This window comes from Leopardus geoffroyi, chromosome D1, assembly GCF_018350155.1.
Source record: "Leopardus geoffroyi isolate Oge1 chromosome D1, O.geoffroyi_Oge1_pat1.0, whole genome shotgun sequence".
NCBI lineage: Eukaryota > Metazoa > Chordata > Mammalia > Carnivora > Felidae > Leopardus > Leopardus geoffroyi.
In genome coordinates, this window is record NC_059329.1 from 65692511 (window position 1) to 65704962 (window position 12452).

General features: G+C 47.8%; 1 protein-coding gene across 12 annotated transcripts in view; it reads right to left on the bottom strand.

The window, feature by feature from the left end:
- Nucleotides 1-4507: 4507 nt before the first annotated feature.
- DENND2B (DENN domain containing 2B) overlaps nucleotides 4508-12452 on the bottom strand; it is a 178809-nt gene continuing 170864 nt past the window's right edge. For all 12 annotated transcript variants that reach the window (XM_045484420.1, XM_045484419.1, XM_045484415.1 and 9 more), the window contains 6 exons: nucleotides 9185-9362; nucleotides 8844-8885; nucleotides 7848-7959; nucleotides 6851-7090; nucleotides 5883-5969; nucleotides 4508-5258 (listed from right to left, as the gene is read on the bottom strand). In XM_045484420.1, the coding sequence (XP_045340376.1) occupies nucleotides 5224-5258; nucleotides 5883-5969; nucleotides 6851-7090; nucleotides 7848-7959; nucleotides 8844-8885; nucleotides 9185-9362 (694 nt within the window). In that variant the 3' untranslated portion in view covers nucleotides 4508-5223. The remainder of the gene's footprint in view (nucleotides 5259-5882; nucleotides 5970-6850; nucleotides 7091-7847; nucleotides 7960-8843; nucleotides 8886-9184; nucleotides 9363-12452) is intronic.

Consider the following 12452-nt stretch of genomic DNA (forward strand, 5'->3'; position numbering starts at 1 on the left):
CCTCAGCTATTTTAAGTCGAAGACAGTTGAGGTACCAGACCATGTACCTGGCCTGGGAAGGGCAGGGTCAATTGCCTGGTTCATTTACTCAAGCATCTACAACTAACAAGTTGGCAGACGCTTTGATTTTTTTTTGCAGGTGTTAATGCCAAGGAAGCTAAGTGACCAATGAAAAGCCATACGTTCATGTTCCAAGCAGACCTGTAGTGACCATTTGGCTCATTTGATGGGACCAAATGCAAACATTACGCTGTGACTTTGTTTCAGTTGAGTGCAAGGTACCACTGCTTAGATTAACAATGGTCCACGGGGAGGTAACAAAATGTTGAAACTGCCAAGCTTTGAGCCTGCCCTGTAGGCACAGAGGCCCCTACTGCTAGGTCTCTCTCTAGTAGCTGATATATGTATATAGAGTTAACGCCCTCCCATACATGGGGAACAGAATTTTGTCACGTACCCCTGTAACTCCCATTTCCTTAAACCGTTCGTTTACCTATTCAAATTGTGAAAAACAGCGTTACCAAGCACATAAGGTTAACAGCTAAATTTTCCATAAGCTTGAATTGCCAAGGAGATAACTTCCGGCCTAAGGTACTTGTGCTTTAAATATATTTTTATTCAAACCTCGAGGCTGTAGCTATAACAAGCTTTGTTGGCAATAATGGCCACATAATTGCAAAATGGGACCCCGTTATCAAAATCTGCTAAAAAGAATTGTTTTAAATTCAAATACGTGCCTTCTGGCTGGGTAGGCTCAGCGTCTACATCCGCCTCCGCTGGAAGGGAGGCTACGGGGATGACAGCCAGAGACCTGCAGAGGTTGGCACTCCCGTGCCTGCCCTCAGGGGCGTACACCGCCCTACCTTGGCGACGCCGTCATTCAGCACCCACGTTAGGCAGCTCTACTCCGTCAGCCCCTGAGAACTACTTCCGGAGTGTGTGAAGTTATGGTTCCGGGGTCACGTTGACCTTTACCACTCCTACGGCCGGAAGCCCTTTCGGCGTCTGCTCAGTTTCAGTGCTCAGCCAGTTCCGGCAGGGGGCGGGGGCGGGCCGCGCTACGTCGCGCGGCCGGGAGACTTTCCCCTGCAAGGCCGGGGTGGGGGAGTTTAATACCGGCCCGCTCCCGGGGGGAGTGGGCCCCTCCAGGGGGGAGGGAAGGCCCAGCTAACCTCACAGCGCTTTAGATCCTGCTTCGGCCTCACTTGCGTTAACATGGCCTTTATACACGTTAGAAGGGGAATTTCCAAACTTCTCAGAATTAGTTTCAGTTTTCAAAAAGATGAGCGCCGTCTATGTTCAAGTTATTTTGGGTGCCTGCTTGTACACACGCGGGAATATTCTGGAAGAACATAAAACTGAGCCGGCATTTCCTCATGAACTTTGGGAGAGATGTATGTTTCGGTAGTTTGAGTTTCTTGCTTAGCCAAATGCATATTATTTTCATATTAAAAGGCAATATAAATGGACAAAATAATTTGAAAGCTACCAATAGCTTGCCAGTACTGAAAAGTAATATTTTCTCTTGGTCTAGAGTTTTCATGACCTTTTATGTGATACCCACCACCACCTGCATAGACAAATAAACCTAAGATGTTTTGTAATGCATACCACCACATTATTTGGCTCAAGAAAATAATTTTGTGTATCATCCTTAAAAGTGTTAAAGCGTTATTATTCTGGCTCTTTGTTTTACTTTTATTCCCCTTTAAGTTTTTAAAAAAAAAATAGTTTATGTATCTTTATAAATAAGTCATTTTGGGTACAAGGTAAGTTACAAGTCTACATGGGAAATAAAGGGTATTATTTTTAACAAAAATATAACTGAGCTGTGATTATAATCAGAGTGATTTTCTTAGGTCTCTAATTTCACACACCATTCAATGTGAGCCAGAGTTGGAATAATACTGTTTTCCAGGGGCACTCCTTCAAAATACTGCCCTTAAGCCCACACTCCTCTCATTTTTGACACTACTGCTTACAGAGCATGGTTACTTAGTAAAGAAAGAGAGAGAGAGAGAGAAAATAAGCATTTAAAGATATAATGGGCAGCCTGCCCTGCTCTACCATACTGGTTGAGGAGAAAACCGTGGACCTTTTTAAACTCCAGAATAGAGGGCTGACACTCCACAGATATTGGGGCTTCTGGTAAAGGAGACAGCACTGTATTACCCCTGAGCAACGGACCCAGGGTTGTCAGAAAGGCACTATTTAAGGACATTTGTTCTCAATGGTGGCAATACCATCCTTTAGGGGGTGCAATTTGGAAATGGGGAGGGAAGTTTTTGTCACAGGGAGGGGAAGCAACCAAGCATGGTGCTAAATGTCCTGCCACGTATGGGGTTGATTCCAAACAAAGAAAATTTTAGTTTAGATCATTTTACACGTAATAAAAAACCTTTTTTTGTTCCAGTTCATATACTTCTCAGCTTTCCAGGATTCCAAATGCTGTTTAAGTCAATGGAAGTTCGTACTGGGTTTTCTTCGGAATACTACCAAAAGTTGTTCAACTCTCTTAGTACGTACTCAGTAGAATCTGAGTTACAAATACAAAACACTTTTCTCTGTCTGCATGTGTAGCTACTGCGTTCACAGTAACTCTATGTATAGGTGTGAGCATCTGACCTCACTGTGTCTTCTAAGTGTATCTGTGCCCAAGCATTTACATATTTAAATACATGTTAAAACAAAATACTTTTATTTATCCCTATTTATATTAAAGTTAAGATGTGTTTAGGTAGGTTATATTATCTATGAATTTCATTTCAAGATAGTAAAGGATAGAGTTAAGAGTATTTGCTATAGAAAAGTAGTGTTGGATGGTGATAGGGTTGAGAACCATCTGTTTAGGGGTCAAGAGACCATGTGAAACAGAGCTTGGAAAGAAGTCCTGACCACTTTTTGGGGAGCCTGGGTGGCTCAGTCAGTTGAGTGTCCGACTTCGGCTCAGGTCATGATCTCACAGTTCATGAGTTCGAGCCCCGTGTCGGGCTCTGTGCTGACAGCTCGGAGCCTGGAGCCTGCTTCCGATTCTGTGTCTCCCCCTCTCTCTGCCCCTCCCCTGCTCATGCTCTGTCTCTGTCTCTCTCTCTCTCTCTCTCTCTCAAAAATAAATAAACATTAAAAAAAAATTTTTTTTTAAAAGAAGTTCTGACCACTTTTTGTCAACCCCACACCAGATCCCCTGGTCACACCCTCCTCTACATTCCCCCCAGAAATTTCTGTGTCTTGCCCATAATACTCACCATATGGACCTTTGCAGCCCAACCAGAGGCATCATGTGCCAGTACTGATTATCTGAATTAGATGAGAACTGTGGCCATCGTAGGAGGAAGGAATCCTTTGGGTTAATCTTAGGTATCTTAAGATTTTAAAGATATATAAAAGTTTCAAATTTTCTAAAAAAAGCATTTATACCTATATATCATGTGATCTGATCATGTCTTGAGGGTTCTTTGAAATCACGTTAAAAAAGAGGAAATAAGGTAAGAACGAGTACCTTTTGGAAATTATTATTATATTGTTAAAGAATCCACTTCTATGACTATCATGAAGCCAAGGACGGTAACTACACTGGACTCTGGACTTTATGGTTATAAGCAGTTTTCTCTCTATACCTGGAAGATGCCAAAGCCAACTATACAGTAGGCTTTTTCAGAGAAGACAAACCCGCTACTTTGCTTTATGAAGCAGTTAGCAACCTCAAGTCACAGACAGGTTGGGACCTGCGCAGACATCAGTGGAAACAGGGAGAAGGGAAGGGACTCAGGATAGGGTTTTGTCTCCTGTTTAAGTAGGCCAGGGTGGAAGGAGAGAAAAGCTCTACTCCTTGGTTCAAATCCTGCCAGACCCAAACCAAATTCCAGTGAAAAGAATTCCAGCCGAATGCCTCATCTTGGCAATTTTCAAGGTCTCTACTCTGCGAAAGCGTTGGGTGGGTGGAAAGCCTAAGCCACCTATATTTCCCACCCTGTTTCTCTTCTTGCTTTTCCATGAAATGTAGCAGAACTTTATGCATGCAAACCTCGGCTTCCAACAGGAAAAACTAGTCACAGAATGACAGAAGAGCTGTAGGCAACAGACCAGAGCTATGAGCAAGCCTGGGTTGGCTTTTGCTGAGTTTCACCCCACCAATATCAGGATACTCAATCATATCTTAAGGGCTTCATACTAAATAGGAAAATGTTAAGATTCACCTAACAGTGGGGCCAAAAGCACTGAGCATTCTTTGCATCAGTGGGAACATGTACAGAGAGTCTGAACAGTTGGGTTACTGAAGAGGAAAGGTGAACAAGAACGATGACTAGGTATCTTCTAAGACCAGTCACACAGTTCAAGCTAGAGAACTTGATTTCAGGGGAGGTAAGTGACTCACACTAAAGCTAAACTCTTAATGAGGTACTCAACTCCCTACATGATGGTGTTTCATTCCTGATTGGCCTATCTCAGCCCTTCCCCCAGGAGAGAGAACTCTAGATAATGAATAAAGCCAAGGAACACATAGGGCTCTGGGCCCGAACAACTGTACACGGTTTATTGAGAACACCCGTAGATGGTGGGAAGGAGGGATGCCCTGTACCGCATCATGGCCACCACGGACTGGGAGCTGGGCCCAGAGATCACTGGCACAGCTGGGGGGTGGAGGGGTGGGCTTCCCATGACTCACTGACCATCAAAAAGGTAGGAGGAACAAGAGAAGGCCAGACCTGAGAGCCTGGTACCATACTGCAAATGGGGACTGATTGGCCTTTGCCTTTCAAAAACAGAGGGTCAGGGGAGGGGACTACTAGAAAAAAATAGAAACTCTAAGATTAAAAAAAAAAAAAAAAAAGTCCTGTACAGAACAAGACAGCATCTGCACTCCAGGGCCCAAGACTGGCAGCAGGGACCTCAGGCAGGCAGGCCAGGAGCCTCCAGGGAAAGATCAGTGGTTCGGCTGAGACAGTCAGCTGCACATAATTGGCTAGTCGCCAGCACCCAGCCCCTTGGGAATATACAAATATTTACCAGATTCTCTTTGCTTGTTACAAAAAGAGATAAGAAAGCTTACAGCAGATTATTTACAAACAGTATCCTGGGATATCGTGAAGGCAGAGGTGGGCTGGCTTGGAAGGTGGGGTCTGTGGGGGCAGAGCAGCCACAGTTGGCCCAGAGGGTCCCAAGCTGGCCCCCTCCACAGGCTCCAGGCTCTGCAAGGCACTGGACTCTTACTGGGAAAGGGGCTTAATTCTTCTTGTGGAGGAACTTCATTTTGTTGCCTGTGGGTCAGAGAGGGCAAGAGTGAGAATGTTTCATTATCAATTCTTCCAATAGCCCTAACCCTCCCTCTCAGTGGGAGACAGGATTAGAAAGACTGGACTTCAGCTGTGACAGATCTGATTCAAGGCATTGAAAATATGCTAGAGCTCTAGTTAGGGCACTGGTATCAATCCCTGTGGGGCTATATGGGCAAGCTATTTAGCTTCTTTGGCCCCAATTTCCCTTTAAACTGAGACATTCTATGATTCCATGATTTAATTGGCTGAGCTCTTTCAAGGGAGTGGAGGTTTTCAGAGAAGGACACTCTAGCACCTCGACTTCTGTAGACTCCTTTATGCCCTAGAGAAAAGCTCCCTGCCCCTAACATCCTCATATTCACTCAGGAAGGAGTACACTGAAAAAGACCTGATTTATGGAGGGATCTCTGGTTTCTCCTGGTTCTGCAGTTTGGTAAATGTGGTAAATGGTCTTGGAGCACTGGGCTCGGAACCTCTTCGCCAGGGGATCTCTTACTGTTTGGTCTACAGCCCCAATATAAATATCCAGTGATGGTACTGGTTTAGAGAAGTTTGGACACAGCCTTCTTGCTGAACACCCATCTCATCAGTGACCATACTTCTTACCCAAACCTCGGAGAAACTTATTCATCCCACTCTGTTCAGTGTCTGGGAGTTCCTCTAAATACTGCTCCACTCGCTGCTCAAAGAGGCCTGGGAAAGAGGAGGAACAGGGAAGAGAACAGTCATTGCAGGGAGGAAAGGGGAGGCCTATTGGAGGGGATCATGGGCACAGATCCCCAAAACGGAGAAACTGAAGATCTGCAATTATAATTTATGGCAGCATCTTGTTAGAATTCAGACTGTTTCATTGGAACTATAATTAATGACATCTCACTGTGCTCATTGCTGAAGCAAGAAGCCCTCAGTACCTTGGCTCCCAGTGCACATCCCTGGCCCTGAACTGTATTCCATAAGGCAAAGATGCCATTCCTGATTTCAGAACTGGGCACCTTCTCTAGTTCCTCTTAAATCACTCTACTATGTTGTTCCAAAAGATTTGTTAGACTAAATGGGCAGTAGTAGTGGATAGAAGAAATAACAACCCTGAGGTTAGACAGAAAGATCTTGATGAGATTTTATAAAAAAAAGTCCTAGAGTGAGCTGAGCCTCTGAATGGCGGCTGCCACCAACCTCAGACAGAAAGCTAGCTCAATCTTCTTCAAGGGCTTTTCCAACCTGTGATTCTCAGAACCCCCGAAATTGCTCAGTCTTGTATTTTTCTCTGAATAAGAAAGGCATCTGAGGAGGGGATGGGCAACCAATGGCATGCCACTCTTGGGTAGAGAGGAGTCCTACTCTCTAACCACGTGGCTCCAGCCTGCGCACAGTCTTGTGACAGCATCTACTGGGACAGGAGCAGAAGAGAGCTCCCTTGGCAGTTTCTATGAGAAGAAAGGAATGTTAGGAGGACTGGCCCTTGCTGATGATACCGAAGAGTTTCCATCACAGTACTTAACTATTCGGCCCTGTAGTAGCAGAAAACGTAGAGGAGAGGGCCCATAGCCCCCAACCCCAAGCTCTTCTGGCCTTACCCTTTGCACGACACTTTCTTAGCTCCCTGTCTTGGATGAAGCCAGCAAACATCTGAGACTCCATAAAAACCTCCAGAAAACGGCGGATGCTCTTGGAGGCCACAGACTTGCGGAAGGCTTCTCGCTGAAAGGCCCTCTCCCCCTTCTCACTCTGGGTCAGGAAGAGGGAGTAGTGCCCAACAGTCTCCACAAAGAACCGGATAAACACCTCTGACACCAGCCCATTGAGGGTATTACATTCTGGAAGAGAAAAGATAATCTTTGAGGTTCAGGTCAAGAATCTGTAATCTCCAACCTGCAACCCCACCCTCCAGCTGGTTTTGTCTCCCTCTCTCCCAAGAGAACTTCCAGCCAGAACCACTTATCTGTTTTTGAAACCTTATCTCTTGTGCTCCTGGCCTTGTAACTAGCCCCTGAGCTGGAAGATCAGAAATGATTGTCTGAACATGGAAGTTGGCAAATATTCACAAGTGAATGAGAGTGGAAATCAGAGACCAGAGGATCACTTTCCCCACACTCCTCACCCTTGGTGGTTTTCCTGGCTTCACAAGAAGAGGAAGTTACCTCCGTCTCCTGCAGGGGCTCAAGGCAAGGCCCCAGAGGGAGGAATAACTAGTTTTCTGTCAGCAAAAAGAGTCCTGTGGATGCCACATGTCTTTGGGTTTTCCTTCTCAAACCTCCTGAGGTAGAGAAGAATTAGAGGGAAGAGGGTAGCTTTATAGCCTGGGCCTCGCTAGAAGTGCCCCCAGTGTTGTTTATGTTTCTTTGACAGGACACCACAATACTTCTCTCCCCTTAGTCCCATTATTCCCTGAGCCCACTGGTAGTGGGGCTAGAGATTTCTAGGCTAGACTGAGACCAAGGTCCTATATCTGAAGCCTCATCAACCAGAAGGGTTTGGTGTGTAGAAACAGGGTCCCAGTACCATGAAGCCCAGACCCAGAGCAGAGGGAGTCTGGGGGCAGAGCTGATCCTGCCCAGGGCAAGCCTCACTCACCATCATCAGAGTCACTGTCAGAGTCCTGGGAGATAAGTTCGTTCTTCCTCTCTAGAGCCTGCTCCAGAGCCGCCTGTAACTTCCTCGGTAACAGCGTGTCCTCATCATCCATCTATAGGAGAAGGAAAACACACAGTGATCATAATCACATCTGACACTGGCTGAGCACTTACTATATGCTAGGCCCTGTTTGAAGAACTTAAATATATAATTTTATTCATTCCTCCCAATAAACCTGATGCTGTTACCAACGTCATTTTATAATGAGAAGCTGAGCACAAAGAGAGGTTAAGAAACTTGTCCAAGGTCACACAGGTAAAAAGTGGTACAGCTGGTGGCATTCACTGGCCAGGACCAGTCAGGGGTTCCTCGCCCAGCACCCTGATCTCTAGTTCCAAAGTGGGAAGCAGAGCTGGTTCAGGGCAGGGAAACTGTGGCCCGGCCTGTGTCTCAGTTATAAGGCTAGGCTGTCCTTCCTGTTTCTGCAGTCTGGTTCCATGTCTGTCTGGACCTTGATGCCTGTACCCAGGAGTCACAGCTGTCAGTGGTGTGTAACATACTGTACATTCCCAGGGGGTACACCGTGGGCTATGCTCCTTAGTGGAGAGCCAGACTAGCAAAGGCTTTTTGAAGTTGACACGATGACTGCAAACCTTGACATTCCCTGGCATTTTCGGAGGCCTGGCCAAGACCATGCAGCTCAAAACTGGCAGAGCCAGAGCTCAAGTGTTTGGACTTCCAGGCCATGCTCTCCACACACCTGCACTCCCGTCACACTGGATAATCCCAACCAGAAATGCAGATCCTGTTGGGGTCAAGACTTCTCAGATCAGCCTCTCCCCGCCTTTGTTTATTCTGTGAATATGGAACCCAGAGAGCTCAACAAAGAGGCTACGAAAGTTAAGCAATGTGTGTAACAGTGCTGGGTGTTCTCCAGCCTGCATCAAACAAGCACCCACCCAGGGCAGGCCACATTCTGTGGTGTCCTGCTCTTACCTGTCGGATGAATCGGTCAGATCCCAGATTCACCATCAGTGCCTAAGAAAAAGAGTCATTAGTGGCAGTGACGCAAGGTGTGAGTCCCTGCAATGCCCTCCCCAGGCGTCCAGACCTCCTGGACTCCCAGAGTCAGACAATAGGAATAACTCCAGTCAGGGACAGACCACCCAGGGAGAAAGGATAAGAGCTGGGTAGAGAGGCCCAGAAGCCACAAGTGAGAAGATCCCAGTGGTCTTTCTCCCTTTTTCCCCCCTCCGCCCCTCCCTTCTGGGAGTTTCTGTTCCTTCTGTCCCTTCCTTCCTCCCCTCCTTGCCCAGCTCGCTCCCCAGGTGGCCCACCTCCTCCACAGGCAGCTCCTTTAGTTTGGGGAGGGAACTGGAGAGCAGGCCAACCAGGAAGGGTGTGGGACAGCAGACGATGTCAATCATGGAGGCCGGAAGGACAGGAATGAAGGTGTGCTGCCAGGAGAAGGGGTAGAGCAAGGCCACCACAGCATGGGAGCAGCTGGAGAGGGTACTGGTAGACAGACAGAGACAAAGCACCTGAACCCAGGCCCAGCACCTTCAGTGAAGGGGAATTAGAGCCTGCTATGGGTTCAAAACATCCTTTTATAGGTTAAACCTCCCAGTGCAACAAAAGTGCTAATGGAGTTCAGGTCTGGGTCTGCCCCTGCAGGCTGGTGAAGACCCCACATTCCCACCACTCAGGGCCTCAAGGACACTGGTACCGCCCTCTGTGGGACTCGAGCTAGGAACAGTGATTAAGGTATAGCAACACTTGAACACACAAAGGACTCACCTACATACCCCAAGGGCCACACTAACGTACAGACAGGCCTAACTTAGAGAGGGAGTATCAGCTCAAGCCAGGGAGTATGAGGATAAGGCAAGCAAGAGTTGATCACAAATTCATAAAGTGGAAGAACTAGAAAGCCCTCATAGGTCATCTTATCAATTCCACATTTTACAGCTGGGGCCACAGATATGAAGGGTCGGTTTCATAAGTGGCCGACCTAGGACACAACCAGTTGTCCCATCTCCCAGTCCAGTGTTACTTGACTACTCTGCCCTCTATCCTAACCCCCCTCTCCCTAATTGCAAAAAGTGGTCTGACTGAGGACCCCTGACTGAGGTGAGGCACCTGGCACCATTCCACCAAGCTGAGAAAAGGGTCCGCTCCCACCTTTCCTCACCTAAGGTCTCAGTGGGGCCATCCGTCTCTCAGCCTAGAAGGGGCTCCAGGCCTCTAGACCCAGCAGCACTACAGAGCTGGCTATCAGAGCAGAATGACCAGTGCAACACAGGGAGGAAGAGCTGTAGGGTGCTAGCTAGAAGGAAGTGTATACTCCCCACGTGAAGGGCCGGTGTGGGGCACTGGTAAACACAGGAGATCCACCCGGCTTGAACAACCCATCTGTTGGGAGGAAAATCAAAGGCTCTCCCCTAGGGACCATATTATAGATGAGAAGGCAGAGGCCTGCAGTCAAGTTCAGTCTTAAACCTGGCTTTCCCACTCTGACCCGCTGCCTCTATTGGTCCCACCTATTAGCCATAATAGACTCTACTTGATCAGATCCAGCAGGGATTCTCTCCCTTTCCTAATGCCCCACCAGTAGGAGAACACGGTTCAATCCCTGACAGAAGCAAACCCCCTCTTACAGAAGGATCTTTGGATGTTCACAAGTATTTTGTCACCCAGTGCCTTGTCTGGCTCTCCTGCCACCCTATGGACACCTAAAATAGTGCTGGGCCTTGAGGAAGAGACCCAGGTGTCCTGACTCTGACAGCCCTTCCCTTGGGGACAACAGCTCCCCACATAGTGAGGAGAGCCATCCAGAAAAGATGTAGGAAAGGGCTGTCTCAGGGTGGAGGGACATACTGATCTCCACAATCCCCTCCAATGAGCCTGGGTCTTTGGAGGCAGAAGGTTTTATATAACCCCTAGGGCTGATCACTGCAGAACCTGTGTATATACATAGTGCATCCCTCCCATATACTCAGACATAAAACTAGACCAGAGGGATAAAGGATTTGTGGAAAACCTAAAATGTGAGCAATGGAACGTGAGCTGGCTGGACTTACTGAGCCCTGACCCAGTTCAGGCCTGCATGCCATCACTGGACTGCCTACCCTGCCCCTCTCCAGTCACAGGCAGACCCTGTGCATGATAGACATCTTTTCTAAGATCCAAGAGTGGCAGAACTTGAATGCTGAGCCAGGCAAAGAACCTTGGGGTACTTTCCTTCCAGAATGGTGCAGGAATGTGCTCAGAGGCAGGGGCAGCCACAGAAAACAACAGCTCTATTCAGAGCCCTAGTGGAGCTGGGCTATGGGTGGGGGTGGCAAAGATGAGGCCCTGCCCTGAGTGAGGGAATGGAACCTTCAGGAAAAGAAACCTCAGGGTCCAGCCTTCATTAGGGACACCAAGCTCTGGCCAGAGCAGAACCTCACAGCTGGGCAGCCAGTGGCTTTGCTGATGGATAATGAACCAGGGGGCAGAGAGGTAGCAGATAGGGGCTCCATGGAGCTGCTGTACCTGGCTAGTTCCAGCTGCTGGGCTTGGTCCCTTCCTGAGGACCTGATGGGCCCACAAGATACAAAGAGCTGTGGGATAAAGAAACACTGAGACTGGGGCAGGAAGTGAGGGGCTGTTTTCATTTCTAAGGCTGGCCTTCTCTGGAAAAGTCAGCAGCCCTGGCATTTCCTCCTCTTCCTTCTCCTGGGCCAAGGGTGGGCCTGGCTTCCTGCCCCAGTGCCCTGTGAGGGCATTTAGGGGCCCCTTTCTCCAGCTCTCCTCAGTAGCCCCTCACACAGACAGAAAGACCCCAAGGAGCCTGGGCCTACTGAGGACCAACCAGAAAGAGGATTTTCCTTTTCTCCCCCTCCTATTAGCACCTGGCACGTGGTATGGCACAAAGCAGGTAGGTTAACAAATGTCCAAATGACTGAATTAATTCTACCCATCTAAAGAAACCACTTCTTCCTGTGATGGATTCTTTGACCAAAAAAATACACAATGTGTTGCCAAGATCTCATCCTTTCCCTGCCTGTCCACTCCCCACACATACTCTATGGTTTAAATATTTGTGCCCAAAATTCCAATGCTGAAATCCAAAACCCAAATATGATAGTGTTAGGAGGTGGGGCCTTTGGGAGGTACTCAGGTCATGAGGGTGGGGCCTTCATGAATGGGATGCATGTCCTTATAAAACAGACCCATAGAGCTCCCTTGCCCCTTCCACCACATGAGGACACAGTGAGAAGGCACGAGCTGTGAACCAAGAAGCAGGCCCTCACCAGAACACAACCGCGTTGGTGCCCTGATCTTGGACGCCCAGCCTTTAGAACTGAGAAATACATTTCTGTTGTTTACAAGCCACTCAGTCTGGTATTTTGTCACAGCAGCTTGAATGGACTGAGACATTTTCTTTTAAATCCTGACTGCCTAGAAGAGTTCAGCTCCTTCCACAACACCCCTCCCATGGCCACAACCAGATCTTGGCATCTAGAACTTCTCTACCTGTAAAATCATAAATGTCAACATTTCTGACCAAGACCTATGATCCAACCAGCTCTTTTCTTACTCACCCTAAACCAGCTGCCCTGC